The sequence below is a fragment of the Empidonax traillii genome, unplaced genomic scaffold, assembly GCF_003031625.1.
Source record: "Empidonax traillii isolate 1590-97213 ecotype Southwest subspecies unplaced genomic scaffold, ASM303162v1 scaffold801:size538433, whole genome shotgun sequence".
In the NCBI taxonomy this organism is placed as follows: domain Eukaryota; kingdom Metazoa; phylum Chordata; class Aves; order Passeriformes; family Tyrannidae; genus Empidonax; species Empidonax traillii.
The window spans coordinates 125,667-145,514 of NW_020955994.1; the positions used below are offsets into that span (position 1 = coordinate 125,667).

The window sequence follows — 19,848 nt, forward strand, 5'->3', positions numbered from 1 at the left end:
ACCTGATGTACTAAATTTCCAAGACGAAATGCCTGTTTAAGTGCAGGCAACGGGAGCTGCTGTGAGCCCTGTGCTTGCTGCCCACTCCGGCTGCACATTCTACTTTGACAGCTAATCCTTGGCGCATTTCCCTCAGTAAAAGGGGTTAACAACAATTAAAGACAGGCTATTATACTGTGAGAAAAGATGCCAAGCATCTCATACTGGCCTATCACCGAGTCACCATTACCTTAACAAGCTCATCTGCCAGCTGTCTGTGGCAGGCTGGTTTGAGCTCACAGCAGCAGGGACGTCGCACACAGCCCGTCAGTCAGGCTGCAGCCGCCCGCGCTCCGCACGCTCCAGTGCGCCTCGTTAGGAGCCTCGCGCCCGTCTCCTTTATTAAAGGACGTGGCAGCCCTGTTCTAACAAGGATCAGGAAAAAGGATTAAGCACTGTGACAAAGAGGACCTAATAAGCTAGAAAGCAGTGTATCTGAATCTGTGCTGGCTGAAGGCGCAGGCTGGTGCTGCTCGCTATCCAGCTCTCAGGTGGAGGCTGCCGGGGAAGCCGGCCAGCAAGGCGATTAGCCGTAACCCTCTGACCAGGGCTGCTGTGAAGATCATGTATCACTCAGGGGTTTGCTTTGCACTGGAAATTGGATATCCCATTTTATTACCTGCAAAAAATCCCATACGTTGCTCTCCAAAACTACCAACACCGTAAGCACTCAGCAGGTACTGCATCAGGGTAAAATGATCAATCTGTGTACAACTAATAAAAACAGTCAAATGTAGGGAGGCAAGCTTGGCTCCATCATGGGTCAAGTTCAGTGCCGCCTACAGGGCTAAGACACATGTTCCCAAAATCTCAATAGGTGTTGCCTGAATCCTCTCGACCCAAGCTGTGTCAGAAATTTACCATGCAGGCAAGGTTGCCACACATTCCATTCCCACAGTGCAGTGTGCTCATTTCATTTCTAATACCCGTTTAATACCAACTTGGCCTGTTTAAATGTAATTAATTGTAATTAAATTTAATAATTACCACTCTACTACAGCCAAGGAAATCTTACAGCAAAACCAGGAATGCTCAAGTACAATGACCTGTAGGTCCCCATGCCAATGTAATAGTTTTATTTTCCTCTGTCTTCTGTTTTTTCCAAAACATGCTGGAGGCAGGTACAATTATTACTTTTTACCTTCAGAGGGAAGAGGAAGGCAGAGACCCTAATTAATCTAATTACAGAGGAAACAGGGACACAAAAAAGTTCAGCATCTGTACTGAAATCCACCCCTCCTTGTCCAGGATGTCCTTCAGGGAGCCCTGCCAGCAGCAGCTGGCCTGGCAGCCCATCCCACCGGCCACCTAGAGCTGGAGCGAGAGCCCAGGGATTTTAAGTGAAGAATTTAATCAAGTGTGGTGGTGAGAAAAGGAACAACTTGTCTGTCCTCATGGCAAGCACCAGGCAGAAAGTGGGTGCTTCTCTGCAGGGGAGTGGGCTTCCTCACAGAAGGCAGGAAGGACAGGGCAACCGATGCTTTATAATCTTCCCCATTCAATAACAAAATTTCCATACAGAAAAAAAGGACAGAAATGGACAGAAAATTAAACAGGATAACGAGTTACAGAGAGACTGCCCCACCTCATCAGCACTAGGGAGGAAATGGGAGTCTAACCCTCCAGCCATAAGGCAAGCCACTTGAGCACAAAGAAGCTGCACAATTAAAACTGAGACAGAAGGGAAACGTGTCACTCCTGCACTGTACATTGCTTGGGGCCATATCCTGGTGTCCTTTCTGTGCTTATGGCTTAAAAATCTGTGAATCAAGGGTGTACCTAATTCTGCTCTGGCTGCAGGACATCCAGCAGTCCCAAGCACAAGGCCAAAGTCTCAGTAACATCTCAGGAACAGTACATGCAGGGGTAACCAAACACAGGAGCACTGCGTGCAGTCTTCTGCTGCAGAGCACCAAGACAAAGCCAAGGGCATGGAAGAGATGCTCACACTCGCCTGAAGCAATGGCTCTGATACCAGGCTCACCACAGGAGAGCTGTGCAACTGGACACCTTACAGGTGTGTCCCTGTCCCCCCCACCCCCAGTAGTCTCCTTGCCTAGATGATTTTTTATGGCAGCACCATGTTAGGAAATGCTATTATTCCATCCCTGCAGCACTAGAGCCATGCACTAGGGAAAAAGCTATGGCAGATGCGCCTTCATGCATATTGTCTAACAGCAGCATCAGCAGAACACCATCCCCAGGGCTTTAGGAAATTTATATACTGTTCTGCTACACAGATCACATCAAATCCCTCAGATATTTTTAGTAAGCAAAATACCAAATTGCCTCTAGTAAAAATCCAGCACTGAAGATTCAATCACAAAATGTATTAGGGTTGGAGATTGCATTGGTCATTACTGTTTTGTTCTTTCCATGCACATCAGTCTATTAAAAAATATTTATCATCTCTAAAATTCAGCATAACTTGTTGACTAAAATTGTATTTCTTCATTGTAGACTTAAGGTTCTTGATATTCTGCCTTACTGAAGGAGATTGGCTCCACCAAAATACATCACAATCATATGCCTCTGGTAAGAGAAGAACGACAGGTTATCTCCAAGACTAGTCAGCACAGCGCCCTTTCTAAATCACAGAAATGTTTTTCGCATTATTTTTGAGTGCTTCTAAAACTATTCTAATAAATGATCAAAACTACACAGGTCTACCATGTCTAAAGTCCTAAGTCTGAAGGATACTATTTTTACACTTTCTACTTTGACTAAACATAGATTTCCAAATAGGAAGAATGCAAAGTGGACATATGCTGCTACCAGCGAGCAGACACAGAAAAGAGAACAGTCTGGAAAGAGAAGAGCAGAGATCTAACAGCTGACTGCTGTGCATGACCCGCACAGAATGACCAAAAGACCTCCAAAAGGAACAGCCAGCTGCGTGATCTTAAAAATGCCTGATCTTGGCATTTTTATTCCTGTCTCAGCACTCATTGTATCTAAAGATGATCCTGAAGCCTTAAGTTTGATTGGACCAGTGTGTTAACTTGCGTTTAACCCACCTTAAGGCCAAACTGCTCCTAATGCCCAACTACTAAGCTGTGACCCGAAAACTGTTTGCTGCCCGAATCTCTTATTAGCTGCCACCTCAGAGCTACAGTAAATAGATCTACACTGGAACTTTTGAAAATTCAAGGGCAAAATCAAAGTATGCATATTTTTAATTTTAATATATTCTAACTTACGCCATCCATTGACTAAAAGTACCATTTATCACTGCTTACATTCAGAGCTTCCACCGCCATGGGTGGACAAAAGGCACATCTCATATGACACTGAGCACACGCCATCCTGACTGACATTAAAAGGAAAAGAAGGCAGCTACAGTTTTCCTGCATCTGTCTCAATAAACCTATCCTGCATTTGAGCTAAAACACGATCATTAATGTTTCTTATTATTTTCCTTCAATGCTGTTGAAATAAAGAGTGGTTTGTGTGAACATTCATGTTTTGCTCAACTGCCTGCAAAGGTCAGAAAAGAGCTCATAATAGAAAATAAAATGATGCCTCCCACAGTCATGTTTGCAGACGGTAATTGTCAGAGCCAGTAATAACACTACCTACCACTTTGACCAAGGGTGTTTCCAGACTTCCCAAGCTCCTCCTGCCCATTAGATCCAGCCTGTAAGCACCTCTTACATACAACTACAAGCCCTTCATCCTCTTGTGATATATGATGTATGAAGTGTGCAACGTTTACCCCATATATGTATACTTAACATGCAGTAAAGTATGACTTGGGTACATGGGCACTACTTAAATACAAACAAAAGAAAACAGAATGAACACAAACCTGACTGGTCCTTTCCACTTGAACACCCCTTGGCAACACTTTCAAAAATTATAAGGTGAAATTAAGTAATTAAACAACTCTGACATTTGAGAACTGAACACTGGCATTCAACATAAGAAACATGATCCTAGCTGTAAAATGCCAGATCAACACTTCTTTGTAATGGTTTAAATTCATCCCCAGTGGAACTTCATTCAAATCAATGGAAATAATGTTAGCCCGTACACCACTGAGTTTCACATCTGTGTCCCGTTGATACTCTGACTCACACCCCAGCCTAGACTCTACTTCACTGACCTCAAGAAGAGTCCTCAAGCTTTAACACATCCCTTTTAGTGATTCCTCTTAAGACTGCAATTTAAATGTTCTTTCCCTTTACAACACAAAGGTCTTACTCTCAGTCATACATACGACAGGAAGAATAAAATTAGTTTTATTAATTTATTTGGATATAAATACCTTTGAATCCTGTTTTATTAAACGCTAAGTAAGGGATCAATCCACTACACTAAATTTAAACTTAGGTTATATGTAAAAATACGTCTGTCCTGGCTTGTTTTAGATTTGCCTTACACTACAGGGTTTATAATTTTTATTACTTTTGTGGCATTTGCTTTGTCTCAATAGAGAGAGAGATTGGTTTAAGCATGGGAGTGGAAGAAATATCATGACTATTATGTCATAAAAATTATACCAACGCAATTAATTGTGAATGATGTCTTAAAATCTATGTAAAAAAATGAAAATATATACTGTTTTCTATGCCACAAAGTATTATAAAAAGCAAATTATTTTTACCCTGATCTTAAGCACATGTAGACTGTGCATCAGTAACTCATATAATTTCTATAAACAAGTAAGATCATCTCTGTTTTGAAGACCTCCATCATTTTTAAAGGATTAGTAACAGAAGAGAGTAGATTTAAACAGTATTTATAAAGCAGCAGTAAGACAACAGAGAGCGAAGTCTTCTTGTACATAAGTGAGGTATGACTCAATCTCTTTGCAACCAGCAGTAATAGTCATAGAAATATTCACTATGATAAACAAATCTACATCTCCATAGCATATGTCAAAAATGTAAATTTGGTTATTGATGAGCTTCTATGTACTAAAAGAGAACAACTAGTAAGTCTAAACCCAGACTGAAATGCCTCCAGATGATGGATCCCAGCAACACTTTTACTCTCTCACCTCTACATTCTTGTACTGGAGAAGGTCTAACAGTATCACTGCAAGTCACCAGCATTTCAGAGAACCCCAAAATAGCATTTGTGGCAGTTCTACACAACAGGGGAAAAGGTTCAGGTCTCAAATAACAAGCAGTCAGATTGAGTACATGCAAATTAACCAGATACTCCAGAGTATCCATCAGACAGAAGCAGGTTGGACATCTTCCTCTGGCTCCTTTCCTAACCACAAAGATGAGAGCGCATGTAATCTCACATGTGAGTGCTAGACAGGAAGCCTCAGGACAAAAGAAGGCTGAAGGAGCAACCTGAAAGCCAAACACTGAAGCCTAAGCCCATCCTCAGTTTTACAATTACTTTCAGGGACAGAAAACAGGAGTGCAGATATTGCAATATCACACATTATCCTAACAACTTCTTAGATGTAAATGATAATTTCCAGTAACGAGTTCAGAGATGATACCCCAACTTCAGAATTCACTTGAATACATCTAACTGTAGATCACGGTGTCGGTTCAGTAATTGAAGAGCTTACAGAGACTTTTCAAACAGAAAAACATCTGATCTGAAAAACATCAAGAGATGGAGGCTCTGCCAGTGGTGTCTTGTTCAAACAGTTCATCACTGTCAAAATTCATTCTTTTTTTCAGTGCTGAACTAAGCTGAGTTAGTTCTAAAACATTGCTGCTCCCTCTGCCCATCTACAAGGGAGAAAGACCAACTGTGCTTTCTTCTCATGGAGTTAGTGAGGATCAGCAGCCAAGTTTCCTCTCACTCTTCACTTTTATAGGTTAAATAAAGCATCTGTGATATTCTGTGGTACTAATACATAACAGCTACTCCATTTGCTTCAACTTTTAGTAAAAGGAACACAGCTGAAATAAATAAGGTAAAAGCAGGCCAACTAAATCTTGAATTCTTTACCCTTGATTTAAATGTGAAGCGATACAAGGCAAACTGGTACTCCCTCAGCTACAGCTATTACAATTGTATTGAAAGAAAATTTTACTCTAAAGCACATTTCATAGGAGAGAGTACAAAACAAAGTGAATGTAGTCCTGAGATATTTATACAAAATTCCAGCGTCATAGCAAAGGTCAGCCAGAATCATTATAATGGGAAGCCTGACACTTCAGCATGTGTCAGGGCTGAAGATGAAGCCTGGGAAAGACAAGAGAATGGATAAAATGCTGAACTACTGCCTTAAACCATACTTCAGGTATTAACTATAGGCAGACTATAGACCTAACTTGGCTGGGCAAACTTGCATTTTCATATTCAGGTGACTGGAGGAGTGGTTAACTCTCTGAGAACAAGGAGAGAGCCCTGGAAATTTCTACCATCATAAGACACAACAAACCTGACCTTAGCAGGATAACTCGCAGAAAGAGTAAATAATAACAACACTCACAGATGAAAGCCATAAACCAGGAACTTATTTAATGTAGCATACAAGGTACTCCTCTCCTAACAACATTCTGCTAATGGCTTGTACTCCCGCATGACAAATCATGCTGTTTCATCAGCCAAACTCCACCACACAGCCTTCAGATACCAGGGCAACCAGCCCAGCTGATGCCGTCGTGTTTGTAGCTAAGAGGAAAGGCAGAAGAGCATTTTGACAAAAAATCAAGAAATTATTTCAAAATGTACTTTTAAAAACTATATTCTTTCTAAAATTATTTTAAATTACTTATGACTTGATTAAATCCATTTCTCCCACATCCTCACACAAGAGCAAGACCATTTACTAGAAGACTTACAAATACTGCTAAGTTTCACCAATCTCTCTTTGAAAGGTGACATGTTGTGCTGGAAATACCATTTCCTTCCCTGCTCTGTGTAACAAATGCCTGGCACTGACTGGGATCTCAAGGGGCAAACCGACAGTCACTGCTAAGTGTTCCCAGTGAAGAAACCCAAGGAACACACTACGCAGCAGACGGGTTTTGGAACAAAGGAAATTCATGTGATGTCAAAGTAGTTTAACATCAAAGACACTTTAATGGTGCAGGAAGTATTACAGGTTTAGAGGATCAGCATCCCAATTTATTTTGAAATATATTGCGCATTTTTTCTAGCATCAGAAAGTCCCCTGGGATTCTCAATTACACGGGAATTCAACAGAGCATTCTCTCTTTGAAGGGTTCCTATCAGACCAAAATCTAGTTAATTTAAAAAAATTACTTCAAAAAGGATTCACTGCATTGCTTTTGCCCCACACCTTTGAAACTTCCATTCAAATACAGGTTGCCAAGAACTCAGAAGAGCGAGACCACTTTTAAGTACTATGAAAAACATAAAATGAACCAAATACATAACCACAAATGCAACATTTACTCAGATTGGCTCTAATTATGGTATTCTTACCTACTACAACTCTAACACAACAGATGAAATATCTGCTCAAAGAAACATCATTATTATGTTGATTGTACTTATAATCAGAGTACAGTCAACATTAGGAGAGCCCACACTGTAGTCATCTGGGAAGTGACAGTAAGGCTGGTATATTTTAAAAACTAAAGCAAGATCAAATCTGAATCTTGAAAAGTTTGGCCAGAATTACAGCACTGTAAGGAAAAGAATGCCTGTGGTGTAAATCTAAATAATGGGTTATAGAAACATCTTCCTTTGTATAATGAAACTGCAGAGTTACCTTCTTCCATACACCTTAATCCCCATCAAATACTCTCCGCAATCGTCCTGGTTTCTAACTACATAACAAGTGCTGGGGTTTAGTGGTTTTGCCTTTTTTTTTTTCTTTTTTTTTTAACTTGAACCTAAAATGAGAATTACAATTAGAATATTCACAGATTTTCACAGAAGCTTTTCTACATAAATAGCCTCTGCATAGCCTATCTTGTTAAATATATTTTTTCTACTTTTCACTGATGACTGCTACATCAGCAGTCCTAGAAAGCAAGTTACTTTGTTTATCCACTTTTGCCTTAGTTCCAAAAGCAGAAACATGTAATTTTTTTAAATTGTAAGGTATCAATTAGTTGTTCCAGTGCTCAGAACTGTTGTCCAAAGAGCCCCAGGGTGTTCAGGCTTCCAACAAGCACCAGTGACCTGTACTGCAGGTGGGAGCAGTGCTGTGTTGTGACATAGGCAGAGTGCAGTGACAATTTATACTAAAATAAGAAAAGTTTGGCATTTACGTCAAGTGTATTTAGAAAAGAAATATCTTTTGTGAAGTAAGTGATTCCTGTGTTTGCACATGCCTGTTATAATTACCTAAGTAAACTGCTATTTCAATTAATATTAATTTGAGCAAACGACTGCAGCAACTACTTTGTGTAATATAATATTAATTCACAAATTCTAGAGCCATTTCAAAAGCCTAAATTTTAAAAGGTCTTCTTTTGATGGAAATGCTGAGACTTTTGGAAGGATTCCTTGAACTTTATATTTAAAGCCAATTCTTTATCCACAGAAGGTAATTTAGCTGTTCAAAACTAAAGAATGATGAAAGAATTACTTAGCCATTCTGACAGACAGATTTAATTTACAAAATGTGTCATGCTCCTTAAAAGGGAACACGGCTACTTACCCCATCAAGATCTTTATTTTTAACAAGCTTGAATTTTCCCTTTCAAATATGTATGTAACTTTACACTTTTAATAGTGTTTCCTTTTACCTGAGGAAATTATCTGATAAACTAGAACAGTATTGAATAGCAACTTACAAGCCATAGATGCCAACATTCAATTTTGAAAAGGAGGATGGTAATCAGAAATGTACTCTTAGAAATCTCTGTTCTTCCATATGCATGAACATGAGCAAAGTCTGTGTACTTGTGCACACATGTGTACTGGCAGCAGGGTAATGCACACAAGCAACATTAGAATCTGGAGTTTAAAAATCATACCCATTGTTTTCACATCAAAAACTCAAACCTACAGATAAGTTGGTTACATTCTCTGGGTGGCTATTTAGTTTTACAGCATTACATCTTTGTGAAGATGTGCTACTCTGCACCATACATCACTCCTACACTCCTGAGTCTGCTACAGAATTCTTTAATGTGGCACATAGGGGTGCACCCAGATGACCATGCAACGAATATTAAAACACCATCACTGGTGTTACTAATTGCATCCACCCCTTATGTCATTCCTGTTTCTATTCAGCGTTCTTTCCAAACACCATTCTCATTGTTAAATGGTCAGAATACACAAAGCGACAGATTTAGTGCCTCCTTGGCAATTTATATAACTGACTGCAACTCTGTTGTTGCAGTGAATCATGATTTATTTGTCTCGCAACGCAGCACATAACCTTTTAAATGCTAGGGAAAAAAATGCCAGTGCCTCTCTAAAGTTTATATATGACTGCCCACCACCATTCCTCATGAACAAGGTTTTGAGAGACAAATGATAAAAACAAGCTGCAAATTCCACCCACCTACTCCCGGCCATTTCCTGTGTTCATCACTCACATGTACTGTATTTACAGACAACAAGACCACCAGTGCACTCTTTTAGTGCCCTCGTTTCCTCCAGGGCAGGAATATTTTTCTCAAATCAGTGATAGGTATTCTCTGCTAAACACAAAGAAGGGTAATACGAATCTCCCTTCCACTGCTGCCACGTTCAATCACATCGGGTGACATTACAGGCAGACTGTAGGGTTTTATTTATTGTCATCTCTCTCCATACCAAAGTTGTGATCCCAAGGCCTATGGTCTTTTTTCATACCCCATTCTCCATGACTTCTGCATTTATTTCCATTACCTTTAGAAAAATGTTTAATGTAACACACATGCCATTCTCCTCATTCAAATACACTGTTTTATCCTATGTTTTATATTGTGCCCATCTCCCTGGTAAATGAACATGTAATGACTCTCTGCTGTCCACCAGTGCCCAAACTAAGCCAGTCAAAAGCCTTCATCACCTTTAATTATGAAAGTGATAATAAGAGAGAAAAGACTGTTTACTTTAAATGGAACAGCAGTAGCTCAAATTAATGCAAATAGGACCTGCTCACTGCAAAGCTATTTATCCAACATGCACAGCAAAAAGTATTTGGATAGTTCTGAGTACATTATAATTCAATTTTAAAAATTTAGGAGGGAGAACTCTGGACACAGACAAAGCATACGTTGCAGACTGTCACATTTAAGCACATAGCTGTCACATTCTCCAGTGCATCAAAAGAAGTTCTTATGACAACAAATAATTTTACTTTATTACCCTAACTTCAGTCACTATCCTTCTGAGTTTTGGGAACTATTACTTGAAAGGTGCCAGTAGAAACAAAGAAGCTTTAGCATGTAACAGTCCACAATAACAAAAAAAAAGGAGTAGACCCTGTGTAACAGGTGTTTCAAACACAGGGCACTTATGGGAGCTACATTATTCCCAATGAAAATATTTTTAAATATTTAAAGATCTGAAACCAAATTCTGGCTTGGGATAAACAGGGACAATGCCCCTCATATAAAGTGGAATACTGCAATGCAAATTCAGCAAAATCAATACTTAAGTTTCAAATAAAAACTCCAATTTATAGGTAAAAGAAGCCACGTGTAACTGTATTTAAATGACCAATATCACAAATTCAGAGTACACAAACCTGCTCCACTGCTTTAAGTGAAAAAGCTATCAATTCACTAAGAAAGGCAGGTTACTGAAAAACAAAAAATTCCTCTAATTTACCTATATCTCACTCTAGTTGATCTAGCTTCCATTTTTACAGGAACACTCACTAAAAAGCCACTTATGCTGCTGTCCTTTTTGCTTAATATAATTCTGGCTAATCTAAATAGTATTCTCAAAACCCAGTCAGAGGCAAGAATTGTTTTGCAGACCCAATATTTATGATACATTATATAAAGCAAGATGCTATAAACAATTTGGCAGTCAGGTGTATTAATATACATGAAATATGTAACATTAAAAAAATAATAAAATTAAACACTCATCATCTTCTGGCTCCTCCTGTACATCCAGTAGGAGTAAAGAAGTGAGTATTTCTCAAGGGAGAGTAAATATTAGCTTATATGATTACTTAAAAATAATCATTTCAGAGGAAATACAGTGCATCATCATTGTTATTAGTCAAATAAATAAATGATCATCCATAATCTTACCCAGTTCTGGGGGCAGCACAGTAAGACGATTTCCCTGGATATGCAGTTCCTTAAGCTGGGTGAGCTCACCAATTTCTTTAGGCAGTGATATCAGGTCATTGTCTCTAAGACTCAGCTAAGAACAAAAATAAATTCAGTCAGAACAATTTTCGGTTACTGTAAAGCAGTCCAAAAGAGAACTCTACTCCCTCTTACCCCCACCATTCTCCTAAATGCTCAATTTTTCCAATTTATTTACAACTGTCTTCTGGTAAACAAGGAATAGTTCCAGGTGTAGTGGTCTATTCCTGCAAACGTAGCCAACTACTCCTCAAATTGACTGGATTCTATTCCTACAAGTGTTGCAAAAGTGAATTGATTTTCCAAGAATTTAGATAAATTACTTACTATCTGCAACTTTGTGAGCTTCCCAATATCTGGCGGTAGGATTTCAAAATCGTTGTCACTTAGATAGAGTGCACGCAGGGTGGCTGCAAATTAAATAGCAATATATAAACAGGGTGGCATATAACCCAACCATTTGAGGTCTAATCAATAAAAAGGAGTCAGGTTTGATTAATAACCCTGACTTGGTGAAAAGCCTTTGACATACCCAGGGCTCACAATAATAACAAGCAGGTCAAACTTAGATTTACTGGCTTATTGTACTGTTGGTGAGTTCAGGAAAACATCTATATTCAAAAGGACTGGCACAATTAACAATTTCTGCAATAGTAAGCTCTGGCTTATTCTGGCATATGGCATGAATGCTCAGATGTCAGAATACAGTCATTACTCTTTATTACCCCTGATTCTTATTTATTACATCAATTTGCATCCTAAACAAACATTTAAAAAAAAGAAATCTGAGTTTTTTGGACAGATACACATCTACGTTAAGCTCTACAGAAAGCACAACCTAACACTGGCAAAGAGATCTGAAATTAGAGCAATAGAGAAGACTCAAACTGTATAATTCATAATAATAAGTCTCTATGAAATTCACAAAAAAAAAAGACGACCCAGAAAAATCATGTAGCTTGCTATTACTGAATTAGCATACATGCCAGTTGGAAAAAAAATTTAAAATGGAGACTCACAAAGAACTTTCAGGTGCAGCAGGAAAGAAGGTGGTCAGATCAGCAAAACCTTTCCTCCCCACCAGAGGAGATCCCATTTGTCTTACTCCTCCTCTTTTCATTTCAATAAATGGGACCAATTTTAATAACGCTGACTTAAAAATTCTCCTCTGCCAGGTTACAGTCACAACATCCCTCAGACAGCCGCACTCCTTCCCCTCCCCTCGCCTGTCACTTTGATGCTGAATGCACTGAACCTGAAGCCACTTCAGCAGAGTACATGGAAAAGCCCAGTAAAGCAGCAGAATCACTGAAATCCAGAAAGTGCCAGAATTCAAGTTGCTTAGGCAACCATTTTGCACATATGCATTACAATACCTTTCTTTTAACTTGAGTGTGTATTTTTAACATATGCAAAGATCAGCTTAGCTTAGCTCTACCATTCCTGTGCCAAGCTCTGTAACCCTAGTGTCTGTTTTAACATACTGGACACTTCAACATCCACACACTGTTAAAACTATTTCAGTAATGAACCATCAGGAACACATTTGTTTTCAGACTCAACATACAACAGTTATGTTTATTTTCCCCTGAGGCTTGCAACCCTCTATGAAGTTTAAAGTTTTAACTGAGTATGGGACCCAAGGAAATATTACTCAGAAGAACTAAAAGCAGGTCTTCTCCTGTCCAAAGGTGTCAGGTGACTGTATATCAGTGATGAACACTGCTGTGCTATGTAGAAGTATTCAAGATATATTAGAAGAAAAACATAAATAACAGAAAGAATTCTGTTGCATTTTAGTCTCCAGCAAATAAATTTCAACTGCAGAAAGCAAAGCACCTTATCATGAAGATTTGCAAGGTTTTTAGAAAAGTTTCTTACTTAGATAGAAGAAGTTTCCTGGTAGGGAATTTTCATTTAAGTTGTTGTAAGTCAAGTCAAGAACTTCTAGAGCTGGTAAAGATCCAAATCCCCTTGGCAAGGTGTTTAATCTGTTCATGCTGTAGGTAAAGAGGAAAAAAAAAAGAACATGACATCAGTATGGACTTCATCTAGTAGGAATAATACAGGCCACAACATTTTTTTTCATTGTTTTTTTTCCATAAAATAAAAAAAAGTCTACACCAAGATCTCCTTTTGTTTTGAAAAGGGGTTGATGCTCCAAGATACTGAGCAATCCTCTTGCAAAGCAGACCATTTTTTAATCTTTCACTACAATAAATATACCCAATCTTAAGCACTCGCGAGGGATTCTGTCTGTTATGTCAATCAGCAGCCACATCTGAAACATACAGCACAAGGGAGAGACGTATCACGGTGCTACACTCAGCTAAAAGTGTTCCACAGAGGAAGTTGGTTCTTGTAGATGACTAGCTAAACTACAAATTACCCTTTTGCACATCATCTTGACCACGTGCCATTCTGCAATATACCACACAGTTCTTCACCGTGGCACCAAATACAAAGAAGAATACCTCAACTGCACAGTATTTGTGTTCATTGATAACTGCTGCTCAAACCCCTTCTTAGGAACAGCAAATCTGTGTCACTAGATAACTATTGATGCACATGGAGCACCAAGTAAATAAAATGTCTCTCCTGTGATTGATGAGGGTTAATCTAAATATAGCTCAATCAGCCAGTCTTAAGAGGGTTTAGGATAGCAGTTCCCACTGGCAACAGCCAGAACATGAGGAAAACTAAGAGAAGGAAGAGATTTCTCTGATAACCTGGAGCAGACAAGGCACAAAATACAGTAACTTTTCTCTGACCTCAAAAAGCTTGAACAAGGTGATCCAGATAATCATTCGAGCTGCTGCAACAGTGAAGGCACGCACAGAGCTGGAGATCTCTTCATAGAACCTTACTGTTTGTGTATGAACTAGAGCTCTGGTTGTTTATCATATAAACAGAAAAGAACTACCGGCAGTTTCTTATTCATACTGTTCCTATTGCACGTAGACCAAATATAAATCTTGTGTGTATGTATCTTGCTTTTAGTTGTTATACGGGTTTGAAAGCGGAACAGAGAAGACAGGCATCTTCAGGAAGAGCCTGTACAGGTAGCCATTGTCAAGAACATGAGTTTACTGTTAGGTGATGACTGGAAACAAAGATGACCTTTCAGATGTTATCTCTAAATATATTCTGAATTTTCTCTTTTTGATGCTAAAACAACAGTCACAAGTGAAGTCAAGAGGAGATGTTATTTGAATGTATGAAGCATGATCTAACACTTAAAACTATAAAAATGCCAGTAAACCTACTGACAAATTTGGGTACCCAAAAGTAAGAAACTATACATCCATGGGAGCAAAGGCAGGAGAAGCACATACACCATTTCTTTCACAAACTCTCATCCTTTCTCTCCCACTTTTGCATAAGCCAGCACCACCAGAACCTGCAAAGATCAGCTCTCTGTAGCTAAACTCCAGATGAACTCCTTTTTCCTCCTCATCCCCCGTAAGGAGTCCTGTCATGGGCATACACCTACTATTGCTGCATAGTAGTAATTATTAAAATACAGAAAGCCCCTCTCCACTATTGCTACTGCAGACTTGTCACTGTTTTAAAACCTGTTCTTTACAGCAAATAGAACTAAAGCTGATTGTTTTTCAGTAGTGAACAGGGTTTTTCACTAAGTGGCCCTGACAGCCTTCCCCTTTTTAACCAAAGAACACGGTGAGGAAGAATGTTCTCCCTATTGACAACAGGCAGAATGGTCTCTACCCTTGCCCAGCACTTTTTGGCCCTGCACAAGTTCAAACACTGAGCTCGTGCCTCAGAAACCGTGCCTCACTTGCCTTCGAAATTTTACACTTTTAAGCTTTCAGTGCAGCAGTACACCTTTTCTCTTTCCACTCCACCACTTGACCCCTCTGTGACAAAACTCTCCCAAAAATAATCTCTGCTCTAATTCAAGCTTCCCCTCTCCCCTGGAGGGCTGTTCTGAAGCCCTCTAACACATGCCCTGCAGATGACAAAAGGGTTTCTCGGCTGCCTCCTGAAAAACTGGTAAGGCAGAAGAGTTTCCTCTCCACTGACTCCAAAGACTTGCAAAGCAGAACTAGCAATTGTTACTGCTTTAATACATGGGCTGTGCCCAACTTCTTTCTATTCATATACTGCAATACCTCTCCATGCCATTCCAAAAATATGGATTTAACCACCAAAATATATGGAATCCTGATAATTATTTGTTCTGAAAAGCAACTCCAGTTCAAAGAGATATTAAGGCAAGCTAGAGATCGACTATGACCAAATAAAGACCTGGGAAGACAGATCATCATTAAAACATTTATCGGCATTCCAACAGTTCAAGATGCAATTCAGTTGCCAGCGCTTTACAAAAGTATCTAAAAGCAGGATACACAGAGCCTAGGCAAAATTAGTTGGTATTCAGAAGAGTTAAAAATGCTTACTTCAAGGTGCTCAGAAGTTTGACTTTATGAAATACCAACATTCTTTCTAAGAAAAGCCTGTAGTGCTAAAGCTTAAGCTTACCAGTGCTTTCCTAAATAGTTACACTTTAATATGCCCATTTAATTTTAAGAAGGTCCTATGCTTTGTTTTCTTAATTCAAGAAAACCCTCGCAACTGTAGTTATTATAAAGTATTACCAACTCTACTGGAATATAGTATCTGAACACTTAACAGAAACACTCCTGGCTCAAATTCAGTCAATATTTGCTCTTTGAATTAAATGCATAGCATGTCTAAAGATTTGCTGCTTCTTTTGCAGGTTTATTATAAATTGAAATTTCTATAATCCCAGACTTGGAACTTTGAAATTAAAGTTCTAGATTAACATGGAATTTTTTTCTTTTTTTTTTTCCAAAGTAGAACAGGAAATAGAGCCTGATTCTTCTGCAGCAATTCCAGAAGCAAAAGGCAGTTACTAGGGAAGTAAAAATTCAATAAATGTTCTGTTTGACCTCAGTACTTGATGAATATGAGTTGCTTTGCCCTTAAATGGTTATCAGTATACCAGAGTAAGTGCTTGATCACTTCTAAGTATTTGCTTATCCAGGATATTAGCTGAACATTCTGAAGTCGTAATTGCCGAGTTATCCTCATAAGCACTTGCAATAAGAAACTTCAATAGAAAAAAGAAACTTTAATAGCAAAAAATAAGAAGTTCCAGGTTCAGTTGCAATGAATTTTAATTGCACCTCTATTACAGCCAATTTTTGCATTAAGATACGCACCCAAGGTTCAGGTGTTTCAGCTTCTGAAGGCTGCTAATCTGTGTAGGCAGCTCCTCAATCTGGTTGTTGAAAAAGTTGAGCACTTCTATATTTCTCAGGTCTGCGATGTTTGCTGGCACAGCTGTGGGAAAGTTTTCACAGTGAGAGACCGCAATTAGTGCAAGCTACCTAGACGAGAGATGCTATGCTAGCACCTGGCGTTTGCAGTGACTGCAGTACCAGGAGCATCTCAGTGTTACTGCAATAAAACCAAAGTTTATATTAAAAGAGCCTCCTATCTGGAATTTGTTCTCATTGCTGAGAACAATGAAAAACAAGCTTCAAAAATTACTATCAGAATTGCAAGATATTTTGACTAACAAAGACCACTGCAGAGAGAGAGGCAACAACAAAAAATGCTCTTATAGACTAATAAACAGGCACAGGCTGTCCTCTCAGTTCATGTAGCACACACAGGTCTCGAAAGAGCAGAGCCTAAGAGAGTTAAATCATTTCATGATTTAAGTGGGAGAAAAATGAATACACAAGTAGTTATAGCAAGACAGCAGCTGTACTAAAGATCTTACTTAACAAACAAAATAAAACCTCGTTTTTAGCAATGGCCCATTTTGCTTACTGCTTAAATAATCTAGTGTCCAAGTTCTTGGTCATTTAAGATACAACAAAATTTACAAAAAAATTAAGTTCAGCCCTAAAAGAAGAACTGTTTAGACAAGCCCATTTTCAGTTACCTCCCTTGAGTGACAGACCGATCAATACACACACATGGCTACAGTGGATTACCAACAGATCAATATCTGGTTGTTACTATCTAGAAACATGAAATATAAGGCAGAAGCACAGTATGAATATGCCTGTGCTAATGAGGTTAAAAAGCTATTGACATTTGCATCTTTTCCCCCTTAAACGTAGCGAGATTAAAGCAGCCAGCTGAGGTGTAAAGGAGGTTGGCAAGTCACCTGCACTGAAGCCTGCACCTGTGTTCAACAGTCACCTTGGTTCAGTCTCAACTTTGACTGCATCAGGAACCCGCAGAGTGCATATCTAAATAATTAGAAGGTTTTATGAGGCCATGATTTTCTTTTATTTGTTGGTATGAGGCAATCTCAGTCTTAAAATGGAGTCAATAATGTTTACAAAGCAGAACATTACAGTATGTCACATTTACTAGATTATAAGCCTGACTACGTTGTGAACAATAATGGGATCCCTAACGAAGACTCTAATTACACCACATAAATATTACTGTTGAGGGTCATATTCATTGCAGAAGGTTTTTAGAATCCTTTTTTATAAAGTCATTAGGCAAATCTGAATATTCAAAAGACCTCCCTTTGCAGTATTTTCCAACTAGTCCATGCCTGTCACTCGACAGTGAGAATTATGTGCCTTCAGAAAGTAAAGAGTAATGCACTACTACTGTTGTTTTAAATTATTCCCTAACAGAAGTTAACTGAGGATTTTAATTGACATAATTCTGCTGTTTCCAGTCTCAATATTTCACCAGAACAGTAATTACCAATATTAAAATGTTTTCATTTCATAAATTAGACTTTATAATTTGACTTTGATGATATGCCACGGACAGGCAAACCATGTTTCTGCTCTTCTCAGATACTATATTCATGAAGACTAGGAATCAGAAGTACCAGCAAATACTAGGTTTTAGCCTAAACAGTACAGAGATCAAACACAATTTGCCTGAAGTTATACAATTGAGGCAGTTAATAAAAATTTTGTTACAAAGGTTTTGGCCCTTTTGACAGTGTTAAGAGGTTACACTCTTCTAAAAAAAACCGTGCAAACTGGCATCATGAGATGACCCACTGTCGTCCCTTCCAGTCTGAACCATTTTGTGATTCTGTGACCCAGATACTGAGCTACCTTGAACTAGAGACACTGATTTACTGGATATGTTCTTCCAAATACATGCCCAAAACAGCTTGTTTCCCCACTCTAGAATGAATTGATTTTTAAGTTTATATCTCTCTTCTGCCTTAAACTAGGGGGCTATGGAGAGATAAAGAATCATTTTGAGGAAGAAGGTGAGCACTTATCCTTATTAAAAAAAAAAAAGCAAACCAAAAAACAAAACAACAAACCACAAAAAACCCAAAAACAAATCCCACGAAACAATCCAAAAACCCTCATGAAACTACACAGAAAAAGATGACACGTAGACATCGAGGTGACAGGAAGAAAACAGGTTCCAGAGATCTGTTCATGAAGATTACACTTGCACTGAAGATCCCACCATCAAAGAGAACCCTAAATTCAATGAGTCACTACACAGTTGAAGAATATGAAATTCTACCTGATCATCCCACTTGCAAACACAGGGCAAAAACTCAGCTACCACTGGTTAGTTTATCAGAGGTTTTTAATTTGGTTTTCTTTTGTCAGGGCACAGGTATGAGTAAGTGTCCCTAGGGAACAACGGGAACTGTGCCCTTGCACACTTCCACTAAGCTTCTGATATATCTGTGTAATTCCCACAATACTGTATTTTATGTCGGGAATCATACTTAGGATACTTTATATCATTATTTTCTTCAAGATATACTAAAAGCCGCATGGGTAAGCTATTCAGCAAAGGATTTGAAAGAAATACTTCGTGTCTCACTCTGTTAAATCAAAATGAAAAACCCCAATGCACACTTGTGCTTTTTGGTTTGGATGGAGGGAGCTATTTTGTGACTAGGAAAAACAGAAAAGTAAGTCAAGACCAGGCTTTTGGTAGGGAAAAGAGGACTTTTTTTTCTGTAACAGCTTACTTTGTGGTTCAACGATTCAGACCCATTTGTAATATGAAGGAGTGTTCTCTTGTATTCAATGAAAATCAGAATCCTGTACTGGTCTTGTAGCTAAACTGCACAGGTTGAGTACCTTCAGGTCTAAAGATCAGTGGTGATCTAAAGATCACTGTGGTCTAAAGATCACGTTCTCTGTTCTGAACTTTACACAACCCAACTACCTTCGCACTGTTATGTTGCAAACTTCTTCCCAGATATATAGCAGACTGCCAAATCCCCAGACATTCATGTTCTGGCAATACTGAATTCCACTCCAGTCACCTTCTCATGATGAGCTGTGAGAGTGAACTGTCAGCATCCTGGTTCCATTCACCCACATATTTACAGTACAATCCACAGTGTCTTAACAACTCTTCTAAGACCATCTGCTGCCCAGTGTCATTAACAACTCCCCCTCAGCAAATGCTAGTAAAATTTGGCAGCCCCATGCCTTTGCGTTCTCCTGTGAAGCTTCAGTCACATCAAGAAGCCCCATTCATATTAAGTCTCACTTCACAAGACCAGGAACAGCTTCCATCCCCTTGTTCAATATCGCAAATTGCATACAGTGATTCACTGTGACAGCTATAGACTTCACCTTGATTTCATGTGGTTGGCTGACAGTGAAAGACAGGGTCTACAGGCTGCTTA

General features: G+C 38.9%; 1 protein-coding gene across 3 annotated transcripts in view; it reads right to left on the reverse strand.

Moving 5' to 3' along the window:
* The window catches only part of RSU1 (Ras suppressor protein 1), a 103,211-nt gene that overhangs the window by 60,475 nt on the left and 22,888 nt on the right, over window positions 1-19,848 (reverse strand). For all 3 annotated transcript variants that reach the window (XR_003573233.1, XM_027901611.1, XM_027901612.1), the window contains exons 4-7: window positions 16,406-16,526; window positions 13,080-13,198; window positions 11,526-11,608; window positions 11,139-11,253 (exon numbers count right to left, since the gene is read on the reverse strand). Coding sequence is in view for 2 of the 3 variants with exons in the window: in XM_027901611.1 (XP_027757412.1) it covers window positions 11,139-11,253; window positions 11,526-11,608; window positions 13,080-13,198; window positions 16,406-16,526 (438 nt within the window). In the remaining variant the exon portion in view is untranslated. The remainder of the gene's footprint in view (window positions 1-11,138; window positions 11,254-11,525; window positions 11,609-13,079; window positions 13,199-16,405; window positions 16,527-19,848) is intronic.